Here is a 26191-nt window from a genome sequence, read left to right as displayed (position 1 = left end):
TGAGCATTATATGACATTATCCATGTGATATGCTATTATGTTCCTGTTATTGTTACAGTTAAATGAATGGATGGATGCTATTATCAGTTTCCTTAGGGCCATGAACTGTAGGGTAACCATATTCACTCATCCACCGCTAAAAGACATCAAGGCCCAGTAATTAACAATGTTTGGTCCCTGTTGGTCATGATGCAAGATGTATGGGATTACATTTGGAGCCCTTGGAGACCCTGGGCTGGGTCTCCTCATTCCAGTGTGCCCTGAGATTTTGGCTGCTATTGAATTGCAGCTCTTTTCTGGATTGTATTCTCTGAGTTCCACTTCCTTCTGTATGTTGAACAGGCACGCATCGATGGATGTTAGACCCATTGTTGTTGCTCTTTGTATTTAATATCAGGATAGTTTTGGTGGAAGAAAATCACTCCTCTAGGATGTGAAGAGGGCTTTCTGCAAGGCGAGAAAATGGTGGGAAGCCCTATCCTGGGGTGCATAGGACAAATAAAAACAAATAATTTCCAGGAGTTAAATTTTCACTCTCCCTGAGGCTCCCTAGGTGTAATAGTTTATTTTCATTATGCTCTTGTAAAGGCAGCACCAATATTAACAATGCGAACAAAACAAACTAACGTTTTTGTTTGCCACCATCTGAAAGTTCCTTAGGGCCCATAGACTCATTTGCAAGAATTCATGTGCGCAAAACTCATTTGCAAAAGCAAATAAAATATGTGATCACAAATGCTCTTTACCTGACTGGCCTAGGGGACTAGCTGAAAATGAGTTTGTGCCTTTACGTTTACTCTATGGCGTAGCGTAGCCATCTCGGGCTGCCCGTCTCCTTACCAAATGAACTCTCATCAAGCCACTTTATTTACGTCGGACAACTCGAATGGCTTGAAATCCTGATATAACACAGATGGTTGTTATGTCACTGTAATGATTTGTGACTTTCCTTTTAGAAAAATAGCATTCAATCATCATGCTCTGTGTCTTTGAAAATATCTTTGAAAGTTCATTCCTTAAGATGTCCAGCAAAGGAAACATCCCTGTGTTCAGCTAAGTTTGGCTTTTATGTCCCTTTGGGTTTGTAGATGTTGCTTTGTTTCCTGATGAAAATTTAGGCTACAAGTAGGATAGGTGACAATGCCTGGGAAGCCGGAGTTAAGAAAATTAGAAAAAAGAAACCCTTACATATAAAGTATGTAGTACATAGGGATAATTGGAAGCTACCAGAAAACGTACTAAAATCTCAAGGTCTTTGGACTTACTTTTTTGATAGCAATTACAATATGAGGCAGGGGGGTGCCTCGGTGGCTCAGTTGGTTAAGTGTCCGACTCTTCATTTCAGCTCAGCTTATAATCTCACGGTTCGTGAGATGGAGTCCGTGTGGGCCTCTGCGCTGACAGTGTAGATGGAGTAAGACAAATACATATCTGCCAGACTTTGTGGTACATACCTATAATTTTTCTCCACCCTTAAATTTGTGGTTTGCTTTAGTCTGATTGATTGATTTACTTATTCAACAAATAATATTTGTTGAACACCTGTATATTCCAGGCTCTTCTCTGGGTGACAGGGATACAAAAATGAACGAAGCAAACAAAAATCCCTGCCTTCAAGGAGCGTATATTGTAATGGGGGAGTAGACTTAGTCGAGTATTATCTTTGGATACATTGCTTTCCCCACCCTACCCCCCTGGTATTGCTGACAGTATTTCATCATAAAGTTATTGAGTGTCCTTTAGGGTCTGAATTCTGAAGTGTAATTTTATCAAATGCAGGAGTCTTAGACGTTTTTCCCTTGGCTTTTGGAAATCAGAAAAAATGGCATTTGCTTTTTGGTTAAATTTCAATGGAATCCATCCACTTCTTAGGATTTTGTTTGCTCTGGTTTGTGGCAACATTTTTTCCAGTCCCGGAAGCATAAGCCATCTTCCTGTTGAACAATTGTGGACCTTTACAACTCTAGTCTGGGGACACCTGGTTGCAGGTGCTACTGTTTGATGAAGGTGGTACCAACTGGCACAGAACTGGATGACATTATGGTCACCAGTTACACCAGAATCAGAAGTGACTGACTCACACCTCAGTTGTATGAAGTGTAACATTCTTGGTAACAATTGATAGTAAATTTTGTGAATGATGAATGTTTCTTTTAAAAAAAATTTCATTGGATCAAGATAAAGATTAGTCTCATAAGTTAGAATAATGTCAGTCTTACTCTTCTATGTTCTTCTATGTTTTCTTGGATGGGAAGGAAAGAGGATGGATTACAGAAGCTCCCTGAAAGTTATGCAGAATTCAGGGTATGCGGCACATTGCTCGTTGAGGAGGGCAGCATGTGGGTGCATCATAAGTCAAGAAGGAGCAGAGACAGAGACTTCCTGCCTTTATGTTTCCATACTCTTCCTCCAAAGGCCTGGTTCAAACCCTTAGCGGAGCTGCTAATTGCTAAGGAGTTGCAAAGTTGATGGATTTTTACATTTCATCTCTTCTCATTTCCCTTCTGCAAACCCCCAGGTGGAAGTGTCAATCAAGAGAACTGCCTAAGGTGAGGAAGGGAGAAAAGATGAGGTAGAGAGGAGAGGGATAGTCTATTCCAGGCAGATAAACAGCTGTTGAATAAGTGAGGCATCTCCTGGCCCGAGGAGCATGTAATGAAAGCAAATAGAAAATGAGTTCATTCCTAACTGTTTCTATCAGATTCCCCCGTCCCTTTAACCAATTCTCTGCTTACCTTCTGCTCTGCTTGGTTCTTGCCACCGAGGAGATCCAACTGTTTTCAAAGAGCACAATCTGCCTTGTGTTTCAGCCAATGTTGCCATCTTGATGTAAATACTATCAGTTGCAGCCTGTTACATCTTCCTCCCCTGAATAAGGGAATTGCTTCCGGACTCTGGAATTCCTCTAAAGATAACATAACATAAGCAAAGAGAGTGCATCTCACATTTGGAATCCCACCAGCAAGGACTCCAGGAGGCAGCCAGGATGTACCGCTGGAATCAAGTATTTTCCAATCCCCCACATTAAAAAAAAAATGTATAAGAAAAATGTCTTGTGGTTGGACCTGCTGGAGCAGAAGATCAAAGAAATAGTTACATAAAATAAAGGCATTGTTGCCTTATTCATCTGGCTATTGAAAGAACTCCCATAATTTCAGCCTCCGGGCGGTGTGTGTATGTCCCTGGCTTTCAGTAGCAAAAATGTATTTGCTAAACAACTTTAACAAGCTCGGGACTTGCCTACAATGACTATAAATGTACCTGTCCCCAGTTATGTTTGTCTCTGTACTTTCCACTTTCTTCTCTCTGTGGGGACAAGGCAGGTTTTTCAGAATCATCCCCACCTTTAGGAAGCGTGGCATTTAAACTTATAGGCAGAAAGATGCCTCCCACAGCCTTCAATATTTACAAAGGAGGTTCCTAGTCATCTCTGAGTAACATATTGCACCAGGGTTTTCTTTTTTCCCATCATCAAGCCTCAAATCTACGGTGACCACTGTAGTCCTTTCCCTGGTATTGTCTTCACCGAGCACTGGTTCCCTATTGTGTTTGTAAAGCCTTAATTTACCATCTTTCGTAAGGGAACAGAATCGGCAGTGAATAGAAGCTACCGAAAGTTGGATCTATTTTTCTCCAGTAATTTAGGAATCTGTGAATAATCATTTTGGCGGTTATTGAGAATTGTGGAATCCCAACTAACTCCATATACATGGAGGAGACTCCCTAAAGATCTAATTATAGTATTTACATGTCATTAGTTTGTTGAGAAGTCTCATCTTGTTGGGGTTTATACCAACGGTAAAATGGTTTTATTTTCCCCACTCACTGCTTTCAACTGTGTTGTGTTGAATTCTACTTTCCTGCTGGGAAGCAGGTTCCTTAGCAACATCTAATTTGCTGTCATTTTCAATTATTAGTACAGTCTCATTTGGGTATTTAAAGCCTAGTCCCATTCATTTAAAAAAAGATTAATCTCAAACTTGATTCAAAGTGTATCCTCCTTCCCCCTCTGTTATTTGGAGTGAATGTGTCTGTGTGTAAATGTGCGTGTGCTGGTTCTGAGACACCTTTTCTTCTCTCTTCAAAGACTTCGTTTCTCTACAGTTAGAAGCTAAAAGGAGGGAGGGAGGTGGCTGAGAACTTTTTACAGGATTGTTTGAACCAGGATTACCCGGGTCTAGACAGATCCTTTCTGCTGGGGTGGTCTCTGTTGATATGGTCTCTGCAGAGCGTGATGTATAGTTTCTTGGGGCTGCACCCTTCCCCCCACCTCCATCCTTACAGACATGTGCCCTGCATCCCCTTGGCCTTCTCAGTGGCCACACCACCAACCCCTTCTCCAGGTTGTGTGCACCAGAGCTTGGAAATGAACCCCTCACAAAGCAGGAGTGTTGGGAGCCACTTCTGCCTCCTGAGGGCTGAGCAGAATTAGAGGGGGTGAGGCCTCTGCATTTTCCTCCCAGGCACATCACATTGGATTCCACCAAAATCTCTAGATTTTGCTGGGCATCTGGCTCCATGTTCCAGTGAACTTCCAATTTCAGAGGACACATGTCAAAGGGCCCCTCTTCTTTCCCATAGAGCACTCTACTCCTAGCTTCCAGATACCCTCCTGTCCTCTGCTGCTCCACTGGTGGCCACACCAGTGGGGGGGGGGGGGGTCCCATGGTCCTGCTGCTCTGCCAGGGTCCAGCTGGGAAATGAGATGCCAGGCCCCACTTCTTGTGGGCGGTGCCTCTAAATGTTTGACCTGTATGCGCACAGCCTATCCTCCTCACTTGGGGAAGGGGGAAGAACCTGCCTTTTCCTCAAAGGCTGGCCTTCCCCACAATCCTGCACATCTCTTATATCCTGTTAGACTGGTGGGTGAGGTTTGGGGGTGAAGCGGGAAGGATGGTATAAGATAACTTTTTTTTTTAAGATTTTATTTTGAAGTAATCTCTACACTCAACGTGGGGCTCGAACTCACAGCCCCGAGATCAAGAGTTGCGTGTTCTATCCAGCCAGCCAGGCAACCAGGCAGCCAGGCACCCCTGAGAGAACTTTTTTAGAAGTAGGACCATTTCTGCCGCCTTTTAATAAGCCCTGCAAGGGGCTAGCCAGCTCCAGCTGCTAGGGGCTTTCTCTAGAATGTGAAGTAGTTAAGTGACTTTAGTTTTGGGCCAGAGCAGAGATTAAGGATGCTGAAATATGATACCTGTTACATATACATTAGAATGTGTACCCACAGATAGATATGAAATGATTATGGGTATATAACATAGGCCCTAAAAAGATCAGAACACCCTGCTGTCATCCTTTTCATATATAATTCACACACAAAAATACATTAATCCATGACAAGGGCAAAGAAGGGCAAGGCATTCTGTTTTCCCCATGACTACAGTTTTAATTTTTCCAAATGTCAAATTTCAAAGTTTTAAAAACATACATGCTTTCCTAGTGCTCTAAGCAGTATCTCCAGTCATACTGAAAGGGTTAAATAAGTGAATAAATATGGACATACTTTACGTGATCTATAAAAAAATGAAGGACCATTATTACATATGATTGTATAGTAGCTTTTCTATATATAAATATACATACCTATAAGTCTTATTTCAGTTTGGTACATGAAAACAAATTGGTGTCTGGAATAAATTTTTTATTTCATTGGTGTATACCAATTAATTAAGACTACAGACAATCTTGAGCCAGACTGACTGGGTTTTAAGCCTGGCTCCATGATTTTAGGACAAATAGCCTAATCTCTCTGAGCCTCAATTTCCTCACCTGTAAATGGGGATAATAATAGTGTCTATCACACAGAGTTGTTGTGAGACTCAAGTGGACTAATTAATAAAAAAATCACTTAACCTTAAAAAAGTGTCTGGCCCATAGTGAGCCTTCAAGGATGGGGTTTAATTATATACTCTATTAACTACAGAGAAAAATAGGAAATTTCTTGTTTTTGCTTGGATATTGGTATTTTGAATATTAATGATAGAAATCAAATGGATCAAATTAGGATTTGCTTTGTGATGCTGTTGGCTTTTAAACATTTACCTAGAGGGGCATCTGGGTGGCTCAGCCAGTGAAGCATCCGACTTCAGCTCAGGTCATGATCTCATGGTCTGTGAGTTCAAGCCCCATGCTAGACTCTGTGCTGACAGCTCAGAGCCTAGACCCTGCTTCAGATTCTGTGTCTCCCTCTCTCTCTGCCCCTCCCCCGCTCACACTCTGTCTCTATCAAAAATGAATAAACGTCAGAAATTTTTTAAAACATTTACCTAGTTACCTGGGGGGTAGGGACTACAGTGGAATGAGGTGTCTCAATACGATCAGGGTCAGCCTTACCTGCCATTGGAGTAGCAGCCATACAGGCAGCCAAGAACTCAGGGAGTAGGCTAATTAGCCACCCAGGCAGGACAGACAGGGGGCACAAATGAAAATGTACAAGACTCTCCATAAACCCAAGACTGACCCTGGAGATTCGTTACTCAGTAACAGATCTGTAAAACTCTTTGTTCCCATTCTCCCTCCACCTGCTTTCCTTCTGCTGTTTGCTGTGGGCTACATTCAGCTCCCCTTTGAAAGGTTTGCAGATTAGTATCGAAGGGAAAAGTTTGACCTAACGATTCTTTTCAAATGGCTTCTCAATATTTCATTTATTGTTTCAGCCTCATCGCTCTCCTAACTTCTGATTGTGCACAGCTCTTATTAGTTTTATTGGCTTACCTGACTCAAATAGATTTCGTCGAATTTTCTGGAACCAGAGGCAGACTGTTTGTATATTTATCTCATCACATCCTTTCTATTTTTACCTTTCCATTTCAAGCTTTCATTCTAAACTTATCATAGATGCTAAGTCGTAGCAGTCTTGATCTTCTCCGCAAATATTTGCCAGGTTGTAATTTTTTATTTGTTATCAACAGCCAAATTTAAACAAGGCTAATCTTGTTCTAATTTGGTTTGCAGAAGCCCCAGTCTTGGTACTTAGAGAAAGCAAATGCTAATTTCTTGTTCTTTCTTACGTGTGTTTTCCCTCATGTACTGCAGTTAATATTTTTTTAAATAAAAATTATTTGGGGCAGTAGGAACCACATTTGGACCTAACATTTAAACAGAAAGCATTTTGGCAGGAATGCACTGAAGTATACAGAATGGTTGCTGGATCTGTTTGTTAGCCTGATCTTGTAATTGTATCCTTCCCTTTTTTGGCTTCCTCAGGGGGTACTCCTGGTGGTCCCAGCTTGTTGAAGGCGCCCTGCAGCTGCTGCAACCCTGAGTGGCAATTCGCTGCTGGTTGGGTTCCTGTGGTGGCTGCCTGCTGCAGGCTGGGTTATGTAGATGGCAGCGGTAGAATTCCTAGTTTGATGTGTATGTATTTGGACTTCCATATGTTGTGTGCATATACGTGCTGACTGCAGGACCAGAACTTCTGACTGAGTGGCCAAGGTGGGCAGTGGGAGGGGGGCGGGGAGGGAGGGGTGCTGCAGGTGGCTGTTGAGTATGTCATGAGAGGTTTTCTCAAACCCTAATTCACGTTTAAAATAGGTATCTTAATCAGAGGCTAAATTTGGATTCTGGTCTGTCAAACAGTAGCTTTGTAAAAGCACATTTCCATACTCCCCTCCTTCTACTGGTCCCAGGCTGCCTCAGGAGCTCTGTTTCCTGCTCATGGCTACTGGCTACTGTTAGAACAGCAATTCCCCCTTACCCTTCTGTCTGGGAACTCACAAATCCTCCCTGGGACAAGGCTTAGCCTCCTCCAGGAAGCTCTCGGTGCCCGTTCCAGTCCTGAGTCACCTCTTGATATTCTAATCCAGGCATCAGCACTACTGCTTGTAGGTCAACTCCAGCCAGCTGTCTGGTCTTGTAATGAAAGTTTGATTAGGATTCAACTATGTTCATTTGTTTACATATTGTCTCTGGCTGTCTTTGAGATACAATGGCAGACTTGAACAGTTCTGACAGAGACCGTATGGCACACAAGTTTAAAATATTTATTTCATATGGGGCGCCTGGGTAACTCAGTCAGTTGACCATCTGACTTAGGCTCAGGTCATGATCTCATAGATCGTGAGTTCAAGCCACACATCAGGCTCTGGGCAGACAGCTCAGAGACAGGAACTTTGGATTCGGTGTCTCCCTCTTTCTGCCTCTCCCCTGCTCATGCTCTGGCTGTTTGTCTCTTTCTCTTTCTCTCAAAAATAAATAATAACCATTAAAAAAAATTTACTTTGTGGATTTTTGCAGAAGAAGTTTGCTGACCCCCTCTACTAAAGTGAGAAAGCTTAACGTATGAACCTACCGACATGACGTGTAATGAATGGCCCTCTTGGGAAGTTTGTAAAACTCTCACTTTAGAATTTAGTATAGGTTTTTTTTTTTTTTTTTAAGATTTTATTTTTAAGGAATCTCCACACCCAGTGTAGGGTTCAAAATCACAACTCCAAGACCAAGAGTCACATGCTCTACTGAGTGAGCCAGCCAGACACCCCAAGAATTCAGTATAGTTTTTTTTTTTTTTTTTTTTTAAGCATTTCCCAGACGTTTTATTCACTAAACAAAACAATCTCAAAATTACACTCAGAGATTAGGGTGATTTTCCCACAAGGGAAGAGAACCCACAGGCAATTTCATTTTCTAGAGAAAACATCCATTTATTGCCACTGTTAGGTGATTGCAGGAAAGGCTTCCAGAGCACAGCTTTGTACCTAAATCAGTTTCTCCCAACGCAGAACTCTTACTAGTTATTGATCTCAGTGTAAGAACATATATCCTATCCTGTTTCCATAGGATGTATGAAGATATAACTTAATCAAATCATTTATATAGGAGTCCAAATACACAGATTTACAAGGTTAGAATTTACTTAAAAAAATAATTCCTGGGGCATTTGGGTAGATCAGTCGGTTAGGTGTCTGACTTCGGCTCAGGTCATGATCTTACAGCTCGTGAGTTCAAGCCCTGCATCGGGCTCTATGCTGACAGCTCAGAGCCTGGAGCCTGCTTCGGATTCTGTGTCTCCCTCTGTCTCTGCCCCTCCCCTGCTCATGCTCTATCTCTGTCTTTCAAAAATAAATAAAAGTTAAAAAAAAAAATAATGGTAGGTATGAAGTGAGAATACATTTAACTCAGTTACAGAGCTAGATTCATTCTTCGGTCTTCTCTCTTGCCCAGTGGCCAGCCCATTCCCAGGGTGGAGTACACGGAGGAAGAAACAAAAACATGGGGCGTTGTGTTCCGAGAGCTCTCCAAACTGTATCCCACTCATGCTTGCCGGGAGTATTTGAAAAACTTCCCTCTGCTGACTAAACACTGTGGCTACCGGGAGGACAATGTGCCTCAACTTGAAGATGTGTCCGTGTTTCTCAAAGGTAAGACTTCACACAGGCTGTCTCTTCTCTTCCCAGCCAACATCCTTGTTTGTCCTCCAAGGACACACATTGCAGCAATGGCCCTTTTTACAAAAAAAGGACAAACTCCCTTTGATTTAAAAAGGAGAGGGGGCGCCTGGGTGGCGCAGTCGGTTAAGCGTCCGACTTCAGCCAGGTCACGATCTCGCGGTCCGTGAGCTCGAGCCCCGCATCGGGCTCTGGGCTGACGGCTCAGAGCCTGGAGCCTGTTTCTGATTCTGTGTCTCCCTCTCTCTCTGCCCCTCCCCCGTTCATGCTCTGTCTCTCTCTGTCCCAAAAAAATAAATAAACGTTAAAAAAAAAATTAAAAAATGGAGGTAGGAAGGGTACTTTAAAAAAAAAAAAAAAAAAAAAGGAGAGCATGGTGGCGCCTGGGTGGCTCAGTCGGTTAAGCGGCCGACTTCGGCTCAGGTCATGATCTCGTGGTCCGTGAGTTCGAGCCCCGCGTCGGGCTCTGTGCTGACAGCTTATTAAATAATAATAATAATAATAAAAAAAAAAGGAGAGCACGGAAGCAGTGATACCTGGGACCACCTGCTGTAAGCAGAGCAGGGACCATGGGCAGGGAGGGGGACTCAGCTGTTCATGCCACTCAGGGGCGCGGTGGGCTCTCTCATGGTTGGCTGTTTATGTGGTAAACCCCAAAGGATGTTTGCAAGTTCAGCTTTGAGATTTTCTGATCCAGGAACTACTCTGTGGGGCTACATAGGGATAGATCGGCCTCAAAGGTGACATTTTATTTGCTTTGTTAAAAATTATGTACTGCATGAAGAAATATCATGGGTGATCTTGAACACTAGTGACTTTCCTTTGGGGGAAACCAGTCAATTAATCAAAGCAATTTTTGTATGAATAAATTATGTGCCAGGGACCATAGTCATGGCAGATATGGGAAGGAACAAGATGAGGTACAGTGATACCTCAAGTTCATGTCCTCTGCATGGTCGCTCTCCTCCCTGGCCCTCCTGGGACAGCAACTGGGAGAGTTTCTGGGCGTGGCCAATGGGGGTGGGGTTTCATGTGGCTGCACTCCGTCCTCTGAGCTTCACTGGGGTTGAGTCTCTGGGTTCTCTGTTCTTTCCTCTCCCCCTGTTTCCATCGCAGCAGTGGTAAAAGCAGAAGCCTTGTTGCCCTCCTCCTCTCCTGGGACTCACTTCCTTGCCTGCCTACCCTTTCTATCGGTGATACTTTATTATTTTTTTAATTTTTTAAATGTTTGTTTATTTTTGAGAGAGAGAGAGACAGAGTGAGAGGCAGAGGGGCAGAGAGAGTAGGAGTCACAGAATCCGAAGCAGGCTGCAGGCTCTGAGCTGTCAGCACATAGCCTGACGCCGGGCCTGAACTCACAGAGTGTGAGATCATAACCTGAGCTGAAGTTGGACGCTTAACCGACTAAGCCAACCAGGCGCCCCTATCGGTGATACCTTATTCTCTAGACTCACTAGACCCACTTCTAAGGACCCCTCCCCTGACTTCCTACCCACCCTCCCAGCTGTGTAAATGGTCTTGGTTACTCGTTTCCTATCGTTGCTGTAACACGTCACCACAGATATAGTGACTGCATTACCTCACAGTGATGGAGGTGAGAAGTCTAAAATCAAGGTTTTGGCAGGGCTGCATTCTTTCTGGAGGCTTCTATTTCCTTGCCTTTTCAGCTTCTCGAGTCCACCTGCATTCCTTGGCCCCTGGCCTTTTCCTTACACCGTTCCAACTTCTTCGGTCCTTTGTCACATCTCCTTCTCTAACTCTGACCCTCCTCTGTCCTTCTTGTAAGGACCCTTGTTATTATATCAGACCCACCTGAGTCATCCAGGATAATCTCCCCATCTGAAAATTCTTAACCTAATCACCCCTGCAAAGTCCATTTTGCCGCATATTTGCACGTTCAGAACATTAGGGCATGTGGACATCTTTGGAGGGCTATTATTTAGTTTACCGCAGTCTCCAGGTATTGCCACGTCTAGCTTTGGCACCATCATGAACCTGCTCTTTTCTTTCCATCCCACTGTCACCACCCAAAGTGAGGTCCCTATTTTACAGACTTGATGTCTGTATCTTCTCCCCTCTACCCTCTTGTCCACTGCTTCCAGATGAAGCTTCCTAAGACATTACTTCCTTCCTGACATCTCTGCTCAGAAGCTATCAGTGGCTCCCATTTGATGTTACTGGGGCTGGACTTTTTTTTTTTCTGTGAAGGCCCAGATAATAAATATTTTAGTTTTTGTTGGCCAAGAGGCAAAATTGAGGCCATTATATAGGTACTTAGATAACCTTTTAAATGTGACCATTAAAAAAAAATGTAAAAATTATCCTTAGCTTGTGGGGTATAGAAAAACAAGCTGGATTTGGACTATAGGCCATGCTGTGCTGTTCTCTGGTTTATATAATCAAGTTCTGAACAGCTCAGCCTCAATTCAAGGCCCCCGACCCAGCTTGCCAAGATTGTCTCCTGTGACAACCATGCTGCACACACCCTCTGTTCTACCTGTGGGCTCTCCATACCCTTGCTCACGTTCTGTCTCTTGCTAGAAAACTCATTCCTCCTCCACCTATCAAATTCTACCTATTCTTCAAGACTCAGAGCAAGTCCTGCCACCTCTATGAATCCTGAGCATAACAGTCACCATGACCTTTCCCTCTCGGATTTCTTTGTAGATCATGTGTGTATCGGGAGAGAGACAGGCATGGTCTGAGAGCAGGTACCCTGAGAACCACACCTAGTGCAATGGGAGAGCCCCATGTGTGAACACCACCCATGATATTGGGTATTAAGACAAAGAGACTGAGAACCACTAATCAGTATCACTTAATTAGTGCCTAATTACATAATGTCTTAGGCTGTTGTTTAACTGGATTATATTCTCCCTAACGGCCTTGCCTCTGGCATGTCCCTCTTTGTTTCCCACAGAGTTATGTGCGTATTATAGATTTACCATGGGCTTGATTGCTCATCTACGGGAATTGCTTTTTACCATGTTGTTTCTCAGACTCCAGTAATTAGAATACCATCCCATAATTTTTTGCCACATCTGTCTCCCAACTTAATATTTTGATGAGAGGCGGTGTGGTATAGCACAGAATCTGGCTGCAGAATTCCTGGGCTGAGTCCTTGGCTGGGTAACCTCAATGAGTTATCCTAACCTCTCTGTGCCTCAGTTTCTTCTCTGGAAATGGAGATCACAATTTTAATCTACCTTGCAAGGTGGCTGGGAAAGGAAATAACCACTATACCTAGAAGCCCTATAGTTATTTCCTGATATACGTTAAGCACAGCAGCGTCTTAGTTATTATTGCTCTTGTTCTTGCTGTTATTTTCACAACCCTTACCAACCCGACACTGGGAGCTCAGTCTGCACCATTCATTGGCACCTAGCAAGCATAATGTAAATGTATGTGGTATTTGTCTGTTAACTGACTCACTTTTAAATACCTAATTTATTTAAAATTATTATTATTTTTTTTTTTTTAAATTTTTTCTTCAACGTTTATTCATTTTTGGGACAGAGAGAGACAGAGCATGAACGGGGGAGGGGCAGAGAGAGAGGGAGACACAGAATTGGAAACAGGCTCCAGGCTCTGAGCCATCAGCCCAGAGCCTGACGCGGGGCTTGAACTCACGGACCGCGAGATCGTGACCTGGCTGAAGTCGGACGCTTAACCGACTGCGCCACCCAGGCGCCCCTTAAAATTATTTTTAATGTTTATTTTAGAGAGAGACAGAGACAGAATGCGAGTGGGTTGGGCAGAGAGAGAGGGAGGCACAGAATCCGAAGCAGGCTCCAGGCTCTGAGCTGTCAGCACAGGGCCTGACGCGGGGCTCAAACTCACGAGCTGTGAGATCATGACCTGAGCCGAAGTCGGATGCTCAACTGACTGAGCCACCCAGGCGCCCCCATAAATACCTAATTTATTTAAAAAGGAAACTTTATAAGCAATGATATCCACAAATTCAAAGTTCTTGATGATATGTTAGTCACATATTTTTAAAAATTATATAAAAATAAGATACATAACTATTCAAAAAAGGACCAATCCTCTGTGCACCCCCACACAGGTCCTACATGTGGGATACACCGGTTTCATTGCATAGAAAAGAAGAAGAAGAAAATAGACTTAAGTTTTTGATATTCTCTAGGGAAAAATCCAAAGGAAAAGCTTTTGGAATGAACAGATTATTGTTAGAATTATGGGTCTGAGGAGGCCTGAGAACAGGAATATTTTCATGTAGATACCAGAAATCCCAGGATGAACTTGTTTTATAAGCTTAATTGGTTCTTGCCTTTTAAAACCATTCTAGCCATTCTGAGACGCTCTCCTAATGAGATGAGGTTTTCAGAATGGGAGGCTTTACAAAGCTGGTGTCAGAGATAAGAGTAGTTCTCCCGTTGTAAATTTCCTGGGCCTTCATGAAAAGCAAGCATTAGGTAGTGCTTAAATTGAGAACACTGATGACCCACGGCCTAATTGAGTTAGCAGGATAGGGCAGTTTCAGAGATTGCATTGTATTCCACTTATTTTGTTTCCTCTTACCATAAACCAATAGACATGTAGAGCTTTAGTGTATCTCTTCAAATTACAGAAATTAATATGATTGTTTTCATAATATCATAGAAAACAGCAATGTGGAATGAAGGAGTTAGGTGGTATTGATGATATAAAGCTGTAGTGTGAACTGACTCCACAAGGCTAGCGAAGGGGGTGAATTTACCGTGTGTTAACTGAACACATACAGGCAGAATGGATCCCCACCTGGGGGCGTGTGTCTTTTAGAAACATACCAGGTAATACGTCGTAAGCATCACTTGTCCTGTGAATTTGAGCTTTCTTGTCCTAATTTAGCTTCTGAATTTAAATCTTTCAAAATTTTTTCACTTTTTCCCCCCATTTTAATAAATGCCTTGTTCCCCTGGAAACCATCATTTGGGAGTATATTTTAGTAATCAGAAACCACAAACATGATAGCTATTAACCGTATACGTCATTCAGTTGTCAAGAGTTTTAAGACCTTGATTACTTTGTTTCTAGAACCTCCTTATAAATAATAGGACACCCTGCTTGGGCCCTCAAACCTTGTCAAGTTAATACTTAGTTGGTTCTTTCTGTTGCCATTTTAGAAAGATCAGGCTTCACGGTGAGGCCGGTGGCTGGATACCTGAGTCCGCGAGACTTTCTGGCAGGACTGGCCTACAGAGTGTTCCATTGCACTCAGTACGTCCGGCATGGCTCGGACCCCCTCTACACCCCGGAACCGTGAGTACCCACATTGGATGCCTAGGCTGGATGAAGACCACCACACTGTCAAGTGGTCAGTGCTCACTGTACTTGGAAGTGACTTAGGCCCTCTTTGATCTCCGAAGTAATCGTGTCGGTCTAGCCAGCGAGCCAAGTGCTCGTTCAAAGAACTAAATTCCTCAGCTGGGTATGTGGGATCTCCGTATCCTCACTTAGGTTTGTCTCTTTAAGGTTATCTCAACACTGAGGCTTTGGCTTTGGCCCAGCTGTTGGTGATATTGCTCCTTAAAACATGTGTAATTTTTGTAAAGCCACGATCCCTATAGACCATTAGGACGATGTTGCATTTAAAGGAGCAGGGCTCAAAATGCCAATAATAAGGATAATCCCAACATGCCAGGTGCTACTCTCATCAACTCATTTACTCTTCACAGCAATCCCATGATGTAGATGATTATTTCCATTTTTACTGAGGGGAAGATGCAGGCACAAAGGGATAAGTCAGCGTTAACACAGCTGGGACTCACGTGTCTCTTCCCATGAGGAGGCTCTTCCATGTTAAGGAAATTCATGCATATACACCATGACAATTCTCATGACTGATTCCTTCTCCTTCAGTGTTTCACATCACCCCCAAACTCAGAACTTTTTACTATGCTCTTCCTGCTGTCTTAGTTTCTTGAACACTCCTCCAGTCCTACCTACCACCTCTAGATTTATATGGGGTTAATGATTCTTCTTTGACTCTGTCAGCTTTCTTTGAGAGAATCCACCTTTGGGGCTTTTATTCTCTCTCAGACAATGGGTGGCCAAGGGTTGGGTAAGCTGTGAACTCTCATGTGTTCATAATTTGGCCTTATCACACATGGATTGTAGTCTCCCAGTGTGAAACACTGGCCTGTTTTCTCTTTTTTTCTTTAATTTTTAAATGTTTATTTATTTTTAAGAGAGAGAGAGAGAGAGAGAGAGAGAGAGAGAGAGAGACAGAGACAGAGACAGAATGCGAGCAGAGCATGGGCAGAGAGAAAGGGAGACACAGAATCTGAAGGAGGCTCCAGACTGAGCTGTCAGCACAGAGCCCGATGTGGGGTTTGGACCTATGAGCTGTGAGATCATGACCTGAGCTGAAGTCGAATGCTTATCCAACTGAGCCATCCAGGTGCCCCCAACAGTGGCACATTTTCTTTCTTTCTTTTTTTAAATTTTATTATTTTTTATTTTTTATTTATTTTTTATTTATTTATTTATTTTTTTAATTTTTTTTTTCAACGTTTATTTATTTTTGGGACAGAGAGAGACAGAGCATGAACGGGGGAGGGGCAGAGAGAGAGGGAGACACAGAATCGGAAACAGGCTCCAGGCTCTGAGCCATCAGCCCAGAGCCTGACGCGGGGCTCGAACTCACGGACCGCGAGATTGTGACCTGGCTGAAGTCGGACGCTCAACCGACTGCGCCACCCAGGCGCCCCTATTTTTTAAAATTTATATCCAAATTAAATAGCATATAGTGAAACAATGATTTCAGGAGTACATTCCTTAATGCCCCTTACCCATTTAGCCCATCCCCCTCCCACAACCCCTCCAGCAACCCTCAGTTTGTTCTCCATATTTATGAATCTCTTCTGTTTTATCCCCCTCCCTGTTTTTATATTATTTTTGTTTCCCTTCCCTTATGTTCATCTGTTTTTTCTCTTAAAGTCCTCATATGAGTGAAATCATATGATTTTTGTCTTTCTCTAATTTCACGTAGCATAATACCCTCCAGTTCCATCCATGTAGTTGCAAATGGCAAGATTTCATTCTTTTTGATTGCTGAGTAATACTCCATTGTATATATATACCACATCTTCTTTATCCATTCATCCATTGATGGACATTTGGGCTCTTTCCATACTTTGGCTATTGTTGATAGTGCTGCTATAAACATGGGGGTGCATGTGTCTCTTCGAAACACCACACCTGTATCCTGTGGATAAATTCCTAGTAGTGCAATTGCTGGGTTGTAGGGTAGTTTTATTTTTATTTTTTTGAGGAACCTCCATACTGTTTCCAGAGTGGCTGCACCAGCTTGCATTGCCACCAACAATGCAAAAGAGATCCTCTTTCTCCACATCCTCACCAAATCTGTTGTTGCCTGAGTTGTTAATGTTAGCCATTCTGACTGGTGTGAGGTGGTATCTCATTGTGGTTTTGATTTGTATTTCCCTGATGATGAGGGATGTTGAACATTTTTTCATGTGTTGATTGGCCATCTGGATGTCTTCCTTGGAGAAGTGTCTGTTCATGTCTTTTGCCCATTTCTTCACTGGATTATTTGTTTTTTGGGTGTTGGGTTTGATAAGTTCTTTATGGATTTTGGATACTAACCCTGTATCTGATATGTCATTTGCAAATATCTTCTCCCATTCTGTCAGTTGCCTTTTAGTTTTGCTGATTGCTACCTTCGCTGTGCAGAAGCTTTTTATTTTATTTTGATGAGGTCCTAGTAGTTCATTTTTGCTTTTGTTTCCCTTGCCTCCGGAGACGTGTTGAGTAAGAAGTTGCTGCGGCCAAGATCAAAGAGGTTTTGCCTGCTTTCTCCTTGAGGATTTTGATGGCTTCCTGTCTTACATTGAGGCCTTTTATCCATTTTGAGTTTATTTTTGTGTATGGTGTAAGAAAGTGGTCCAGGTTCATTCTTCTCCATGTTGCTGTCCAGCACCACTTGCTGAAGAGACTGTCTTTATTCCACTGGATATTCTTTCCTTCTTTGTCAAAGATTAGTTGGCCATACTTTTGTGGGTCCATTTCTGGGTTCTCTGTTCTGTTCCATTGATCTGAATGTCTGTTCTTGTGCCAGTACCATACTGTCTTGATGATTACAACTTTGTAGTATAGCTTGAAGTCCGGGATTGTGATGCCTCTTGCTTTGGTTTTCTTTTTCAAGATTGCTTTGGCTATTCGGGGTCTTTTCTGGTTCCATACAAATTTTAGGATTATTTGTTCTAGCTCTGTGAAGAATGCTGGTGTTACTTTGATAGGGATTGCATTGAATATGTAGATTTCTTTGGGTAGAATCGACATTTTAACAATATTTGTTCTTCCTATCCAGGAGCATGGAATCTTTTTCCATTTTTTTGTGTCTTCTTCAATTTCTTTCATAAGCTTTCTATATGTTTCAGTGTATAGATTTTTCACTTCTTTGGTTAGACTTATTCCTAGGTATTTTATGGTTTTTGGTGCAATTGTAAATGGGATTGATTCCTTGATTTCTCTTTCTGTCGCTTCATTGTTGGTGTATAGGAATGCAACCGATTTCTGTGCATTGATTTTATATCCTGCAACTTTGCTGAATTCATGAATCAATTCTAGCAGTTTTTTGGCGGAATCTTTAGGGTTTTCCATATAGAGTAACATGTCATCTGTGAAGAGTGAAAGTTTGACTTCCTCCTGGCCAATTTGGATGCCTTTTATTTCTTTGTGTTGTCTGATTGCAGAGGCTAAGACTTCCAATACTATGTTGAATAACAGCGGTGAGAGTGGGCATCCCTGTCTTGTTCCTGACCTTAGCGGAAAGTTCTCAGTTTTTCCCCATTGAGGATGATATTAGTGTTGGGTTGTTCATATATGGCTTTTATGATCTCTAGGTATGCTCCTTCTATCCCTACTTTCTTGAGGGTTTTTATCAAGAAAGAATGCTGTATATTGTCAAACGCTTTCTCTGCATCTGTTGAGAGGATCATATGGTTCTTGTCCTTTCTTTTATTGATGTGATGAATCATGTTAATTGTTTTGCAGATATAGAACCAGCCCTGCATCCCAGGTATAAATCCTGCTTGGTCATGGTGAATAATTTTTTTTAATGTATTGTTGGAGCCAGTTGGTTAATATCTTGTTGAGGATTTTTGCATCCATGTTCATCAGGGAAATTGGTCTATAGTTCTCCTTTTTAGTGGGGTGTCTGTCTGGTTTTGGAATCGAGGTAATGCTGGCTTCATAGAATGAGTTTGGAAGTTTTCCTTCCATTTCTATTTTTTGGAACAGCTTCAAGAGAATGGTGTTAACTCTTCCTTAAATGTTTGGTAGAACTCACCTGGAAAGCCATTTGGCCCTGGACTCTTGTTTTTTAGGAGATATTTGATTACTAATTAGATTTCCTTACTGGTTATGGGTCGTTCAAATTTTCTGTTTCTTCCTGTTTCAGTTTTGGTAGTGTATATGTTTCTAGGAATTTGTCCATTTCTTCCAGATTACCCATTTTTTTGGCATATAGTTGCTCATAATATTCTCTTATTATTGTTTTTGTTTCTATTGTGTTGATTGTGATCTCTCCTCTTTCATTTTTTATTTTATTTATTTGGGTCCTTTCCTTTTTATTTTTGATCAAACTGGCTAGTGGTTTACCAATTTTGTTAATTCTTTTAAAGAACCAGCATCTGGTTTCATTGATCTGTTCTACTGTTGTTGTTTTTTTGTTTTTTTTTTTGGTTTTTTTTTTTTTTTTTGGTTTCGATAGCATTAATTTCTGCTCTACTCTTTATTATTTCCTGTCTTCTGCTGTTTTTAGGTTTTATTTGCTGTTCTTTTTCCAGCTCCTTAAGACATAAGGTTAGGTTGTGTATCTGAGGTCTTTCTTCCTTCTTTAGGAAGGCCTGGATTGCTATATACTTTCCTCTTATGACCACCTTTGCTGCATCCCAGAGATTTTGGGTTGTGGTGTTATCATTTTCTTTGACTTCCATATACTTTTTAATTTCCTCTTTAACTGCTTGGTTAGCCCATTCATTCTTTAGTAGGATGTTCTCCAGTCTCCAAGTATTTGTTACCTTTCCAAATTTTTTCTTGTGGTTGATTTTGAGTTTCATAGCGTTGTGGTCTGAAAATATGCACGGTATGATCTCGATCTTTTTGTACTTACTTAGGGCTGATTTGTGTCCCAGTATATGGTCTGTTCTGGAGAATGTTCCATGTGCACTGGAGAAGAATGTATATTCTGCTGCTTAAGGATGAAATGTTCTGAATATATCTGTTAAGGCCATCTGATCCAGTGTGTCATTCAAAGCCATTGTTTCCTTGTTGATTTTTTGATTAGATGATCTGTCCATTGCTATGAGTGGGGTGTTGAAGTCTCCTACTATTGTGGTATTAATATTGATGAGTTTCTTTATGTTTGTGATTAATTGATTTATATATTTAGGTGCTCTCACATTTGGCGCATAGATGTTTACAATTGTTAGGTCTTGGTGGATAGACCCCTTGATTATGATATAATGCCCTTCTCTATCTCTTGATACAGTCTTTATTTTAAAGTCTAGATTGTCTGATATAAGTATGGCTACTCCGGCTTTCTTTTGTTGACCTTTAGCATGATAGATGTTTCTCCATCCCCTTATTTTCAATCTGAAGGTGTCTTTAGGTCTCAAGTGGGTCTCTTGTAAACAGCAGGTAGATGGATCTTGTTTTCTTATCCATTCTGTTACCCTATGTCTTTTGGTTGGAGCATTGAGTCCATTGACGTTTAGAGTGAGTACTGAAAGATATGAATTTATTGCCATTATGATGCTTTGTAGAGTTGGAGTTTCTGGTGGTGTTCTCTGGTCCTTTCTAATCTTTTGTTGCTTTTGGTATATATATATATATATTTTCATCTTTTCTCCTCTCAGAGAGTCCCCCTTAAAATTTCTTGCGGGGCTGGTTTAATGGTCACAAACTCCTTTAATTTTTGTTTGTCTGGGAATCTTTTTATCTCTCCTTTATTTTGAATGACAGCCTTGCTGGACAAGGAATTCTTGGTTGCATATTTTTCTGATTCAGCACATTGAATATATCCCGCCATTTCTTTCTGGCTTGCCAAGTTTCTGTGGATAGGTCTGCTGCAAACCTATCTGTCTTCCCTTCTGGGTTAAGGACTGTTTTTCCCTTGCCGCTTTCACGATTCTCTCCTTGCTGAGTATTTTGTGGATTTGACTATGATATGCCTTGTTGATGGTCAGTTTTTGTTGAATCTAATGGGGGTCCTCTGTGCTTCCTGGATTTTGATGTCTGTGTCTTTCCCCAGGTTAGGAAAGTTTTCTGCTATGTGATTTGCTCACATAACCCTTCTACCCCTATTTCTCTCTCTTCCTCTTCTGGGACCCCTATGATTCTGATGTTGTTCCTTTTTAATGAGTCACTGATTTCTCTAATTCTTAAATTGTGCTCTTTTGCCTTCATCTCCCTCTTTTGTGGTGCTTCATTATTCTCTATAAGTTTGTCCTCTATATCGCTGATTCTTTGTTCTACCTTGTCCATCTTTGCAGCCGCAGCATCCATCCGTGATTGCAGCTCAGTTATCGCATTTTTAATTTCCTTCTGGCTATTTTTTACTCCTTTTATCTCTGCAGAAAGGGATTCTAATCTATTTTCCACTCCAGCTAGTATTCTTACTATTGTAATTCTAAATTCTGGTTAAGACATCTTGCTTGTATCTGTGTTGGTTAAATCCCTGGCTGTCGTTTCTTCATGCTCTTTCTTTTGAGGTGAATTCCTTCATTTTGTCATTTTGAAGGGAGAAAAGGAATTAATGAGATAGAAAATTTGAAATTAAAAAGTTGAAATTTAATAAATGTTAAAATTAAAAATTAAAAACATATACACACACACAAATTGAATAGATGATGCTAGATCCTAGCTGTGTTTTGGTCTGGGTGCTGAAAGTGGTTTGACAAATTAGAGAATAAGAAAAGGGGGGAGAAAAAAAAGGAAATCATTTGAGAATTTGAAAAAATGAATAAACTGAAGTAGACTAAAAGGAGATGATGAGGGTAAAATAGAGTTTGAGAAAATATACACAAAAGTAAAGAATATAGTAGAAAAAAATTAAAGAAAAATATTTTTAATAAAAATTAAAAATAAATATGAATTTTTTTCATTTTCTGTATTTAAGAAAAAAGAAACAAAAAACATAAATGAGATAAAAAAAGAAGAAGAAAAAGAAATCGTTTGAAAATTTCAAAGAGTGAACGCACTGTAGTACACTAAAATAAAATGATGGAAGTAAAATAGAATTTGAAAAAATTTACATAAAAGCAAAAAATATAGTAAGCAAAATTAAAAATTAAATAAGAATATTTTTAATAGAAATTGAAAGTAAAAACGAAGTTTTTCTCTTTCTGCATTCAAGAAAAAGAAAAGAAATGAAAAAGAAAAAAGAAAAAGAGAAAAAAGGAAATTGTTTGAAAATTTGAAAAGGTGAGTACACTGAAGTAGACTAAAATAAAATGATGGAAGTAAAGTAGAATTTGAAAAAAAATTACACAAAAGTAAAATATATAGTAATAAAAATTAAAGAAAGATATTTTTAATAAAAATTGAAAATAAAAATGAATTTTTTCTCTTTCTGTATTCAAGAACAAGAAAAGAATTGTGAAAGAGAAAAAGAAAAATGAAAATTGAGCCTGCTAGCCGATTGAAGTAGGACTGAAACTGCTTCATTTTCTCCTAGAAGCAGTCTATGTAGCTCTTTATATTCCATAAATTAAGCTGGCGGTGAGACTTGTGTTCTTGAAGAGTGAAGTTGGCTCAGTTGGGCGGGGCTCACTGTAACAGCTCCGCTCTCCACTAGATGGCGCTGCTAGCCTACTGGGGTGGATTGTTGCAGAGCTCCTAGGTGCGCATGCACATGCGTGGGAGTGATAAAAATGGCGGCGCCCGGCTACCCAGTCTGTTCTCCCCATCAGCAATCGCGCACCCATCCTCTGTCTTCAGCTCTCGTCCACTCCCTGCTTTTTTACGCTCCGTGACCAGGCCCCAGGCAGTACCTCTCTCCCAAGTTTTGTCTCAGATGCGGCTGTTTATCCCCGCCCCTTACTTCCGAAGGACTGCGGCTTTGACCCGTGCCGCCCCTCTGCGGGAGGGTCTCACTGAGCAATGGCTGAATGAGCAATGGCCGAATGTCGGCTGCACCCAGGAATGTCCGCTGGGCCCTGCTGCTGCCAGTGCCCCAAGACTGCGGCCAGGTGCCAGCCCGCCTCAGAAAAAGTTCGCGAGATAGTGTTGCAGCAGCTTTTCAGGGATTATGGAAAATCACAACACACATCTGGCACCAGGCTTCACCCTTAATGACCTTGTTCTAGCAACAGCAAATGTGGCTGTTCTCTGGGGTCTGCTGGGACCAGGTGGCTTCAACAGTCTCTACCAAATGTCCTTCCAGCAGTGGAACTGCTTTTCCCCTTGTGGCCCGAGAACCTCCTGGACTCCACTCTGTTCCTGGGGATTCGCCCTTCCCACCAGAGCACCGCCAGCTATTGAGCTGTGGAGTTGCAGCCTTTGCACTCCCCTTGTTTACAGTCTTGATGGAATTTAAACCCTCTCCTTTCTCCTTTCTCCCTTTTTAGTTTAGTCCCTGAGGCTGTTTCCAATTTTCCACTTTCTCTCCAGCTGCTTTTGGGGAGGGATGCTTTTCCCTTATTCTCCCCCCTCCCCAGTCATTGTCCTCTCTTCGACCACAAAAGCACCTCCCTTCCTGTGCCTCTCGCTCCCCAAGTTCACTTCTCTGTGCCGCGTACCTGCTGAATTCTGTGGTTCAGGTTGTGCAGATTGTTGTGTTAATCCTCCAGTCAGTTTTCTAGGTGTGCAGAATGGTTTAGTGTTGGTCTGACTGTATTTCATGGATGCGAAACACAAAAAGCTTCCATGCTGTTCCGCCATCTTGGCTCCTACTGGCACGGTTTCTTAAACTTACTGAATTTTCCACTGCCTTCAAGGCAGACACAAATCTCATCTCTGGGAAACATTCTCTTGCCATCCCCATGCACAATCGCTTTTTCCTCAGCAAATGTTATTTGCTTTCCTTATCATCCACTTATTACATGTATTTAACCATGCTAGATTTTAACCTTTTAATTTGGGTCTTACATCTTTACTGAAATTGTAAACTACTTGAATATTTCTTTCTATTCTTTAAAAAAAAAACACTTATTGGGAGATTACTATGTGCTTAGATTGTCTAGGAACAATGTCCCTGTCTAAAGACAATGTCCCTGTTCTCTTGGATGAATGAGTGGAGGTAGAGGACAATGGTCAGCATACAAACACCTAGGTAATATGATATTGGGTGTAAGTGCTGTGATGTGCTAAAAGTGCTTTAAAGACATATAAAACAGGGTGAGAAGTAGTGGATGTTGCTCTTTTGGGTTGAGTCATGAGGAAAGCCTCTTAGGAAGTGACATTCAAACAGAGACCTGAATGCAAACATTTCCTTTTTTTTTTTTAAAGTTTATTTATTAGGAATTTTCTTCTTAACATTTATTTATTGTTGAGAGAGAGAAAGGAAGAGAGAGAGCATGCCAGGAGAAGCAGAGAGAGGGAGACAGGCATTGAAGCAGGCTTGCTATGAGCATAGTGTCCTATGTGGGGCTTGAACTCATAAACTGTGAGATTATGACCTGAGCTGAAGTCAAGAATCTGCATTTTAACAATCTGAGCCACCCACGCACTCCTAGGTTTGTTTATTTATTTTGAGAGAGAGAGAGAGCGCATGAGCATGAGTGTGTACGAGTGGGGGAGGGGCAGAGAGAGGGAGAGACAGAAACCGAGGCAGGCTCTGTGGAGAGCCTCCTGATGTGGGGCTCAAACCCATAAACTGTGAGATCATGACCTGAGCTGAGATCAAGAGTCGGACACTTAACTGACTGAGCCACCAGGCGCCCCCTCCTTTTCTTCTTTCCAAATATTTCCTGGTAGAATATTCCAGGTAGAGAGAAAAGAGCAAGAGCCAAAGAGCCCAAGACTGGGAGTTGTCACTGGGTCTCTGCCCCCTTGGGCTCCACTTGAATAAGCACCGACCCCTAATCTTACTCTCATTTGTTACCCATTGTTCTTCAGGACACTGGGGTTATCACTTTGCTTATGATGCTGTTTTACTAGAATAATATTGTGATTAATGGGCTGCCATTGATCTTCACCGTGGAGCAGAGAGTCCTTGAAGGTTGAAGCAGTTGACTAGCTGGTGGTGGTGGTGGACGTAGGCAGGGGTGGTGGACGTAGGCAGGGATTTGAGCTGAGCCTCTGAAGTTCCCCTCCTCCTCTTCAGCAGGCAGGTGGCTCACTGACCAGGTAGGTCCCAGCAGGGTCACTACATTGCTTTCTAAGCTCCTTTCAGCTTCCCTGAAAGTGTTTTCAGGGTAAACAAAGGTTACTACTTATAGGACTCAAGACATTTGGAAAAGAAATGCTTCTTATACTGGAGTGAGTACTCAAAGGAGCATTGTCAGAGTTAGAAAGGCAATCTCTAAATCTAGCCCAGAGGGTTTACAAATGGCCCTGTTTACAAATAGCAGGCACTTTGTTAGTTCCTTTTGAATAACTGGCCCTCGTGAGACCTGCGATAGCGTGCCAATAGGTATGCAGAGAGAGAGGGCAAAGAAATGAGATTTTAGCCACAGAGATCTATAAAATTTTGGGATAATGTGTTACATTTTTACCAAAGTACTTTCAGCCAATTCATTCAGCAAACATTTATGTGCAATGCTAGCAGGGAGGTGCAGTGGATTCAAAGATGAATAAAATATAGCAGCTGTTTCTTAAAGCAGCTCACATTCTGGCAGGGGAGATAGAAACATAAATAATTATGCAAGTGTGGTTAGGGCTATAATGAGGGTGTGTATAAAGCAGTCCTGAAAGGCTTTTCAGAGAGGGTGTAAACTGAGTGGGGGTCTAGAAGGGTGGATAAGAATTTATGTTTTTGTACAAGGCAGGGTGGGGAGGGAGGGGAAAGCTTTCAAGTCAAGCAGACAGCAAGTGCAAAGTTGTGGAAGCTCACAAGAGGCATAAGTGAGCAAGGCTTGTTACACCAGAGTGGCCAGAGCATAGAGTATGTATTAAGGATGGATTTTTTTTTTTCAGTTCGCAGTGTAAATGCTCATTTGTCAAACTTGGACAATTCTGTAGGCAACAGGGAGTTATCCAAGGTTCTTGAGCATGAGCAGATAATTGTATTTGAGAAAGATGATGGGGACTGGGGGTTGGGGAGGTGTAAAGAATGAACAAGTTAGAAAAGCAGCAGGAGCTCACATTCCAGTGAAGGAATATAGTTTATAAGGTCAGTGGGATAGGACAGGAGGTCACCTATTTGAAAAGTATCATCGCAATGGAATTAACAATATTTGGCGACCATGAGGGTGAGGAGAAGGTCCTCAAGATAATACTAAGGTTTTTAGACTGGGAAGCTGAATGGATAGTTTTTTTTTTCTAAAAATGGCTGAGAATATTAGAGCAGGATCAGGCTTGGAAGGAAAGGGCAAGGAAGGGTCAAGGAAGGAGGGAGAGAAGAGGAGAATTTGGGATTGGGGCATGTTGTCTTTGAGGTGCCCAGGGGTGGACATCCTGGAGAAGCCCCTGGTAGTTGGAAGTAAGTGTTGGGAGTTCAGAAGTGAATTTAAAGCTCCCACTATAGATGTGAGTGTTTTCTTCTTCTATGACTCCCATGAACATACAGACAAGAGGATGCTTAAGTCAGAGGATAGAAACCTGGGACTTGCTAACTTGGGTGTTTTACAGAATCTTTTTTTGGGGGGAGTGGGTTTTCTATCATTCATTGT

At 41.8% G+C, this 26191-nt stretch overlaps 1 protein-coding gene across 1 annotated transcript in view; it reads left to right on the top strand.

Annotated features, from left to right (window-relative positions):
• Positions 1-26191, top strand: part of TPH2 (tryptophan hydroxylase 2) — a 105626-nt gene that overhangs the window by 23602 nt on the left and 55833 nt on the right. Inside the window, exons 6-7 of the mRNA XM_025926348.2 lie at positions 9166-9362; positions 14516-14651. Coding sequence (XP_025782133.1) covers positions 9166-9362; positions 14516-14651 — 333 coding nt within the window. The remainder of the gene's footprint in view (positions 1-9165; positions 9363-14515; positions 14652-26191) is intronic.

The sequence above is a fragment of the Puma concolor genome, chromosome B4 (genome assembly GCF_028749965.1).
Source record: "Puma concolor isolate L17-30 chromosome B4, mPumCon1.1.hap2, whole genome shotgun sequence".
Classification (NCBI taxonomy): domain Eukaryota; kingdom Metazoa; phylum Chordata; class Mammalia; order Carnivora; family Felidae; genus Puma; species Puma concolor.
The sequence above is the reverse complement of the archived record's forward strand: the minus strand, read 5'-3'. Positions and strand labels throughout refer to the sequence as shown.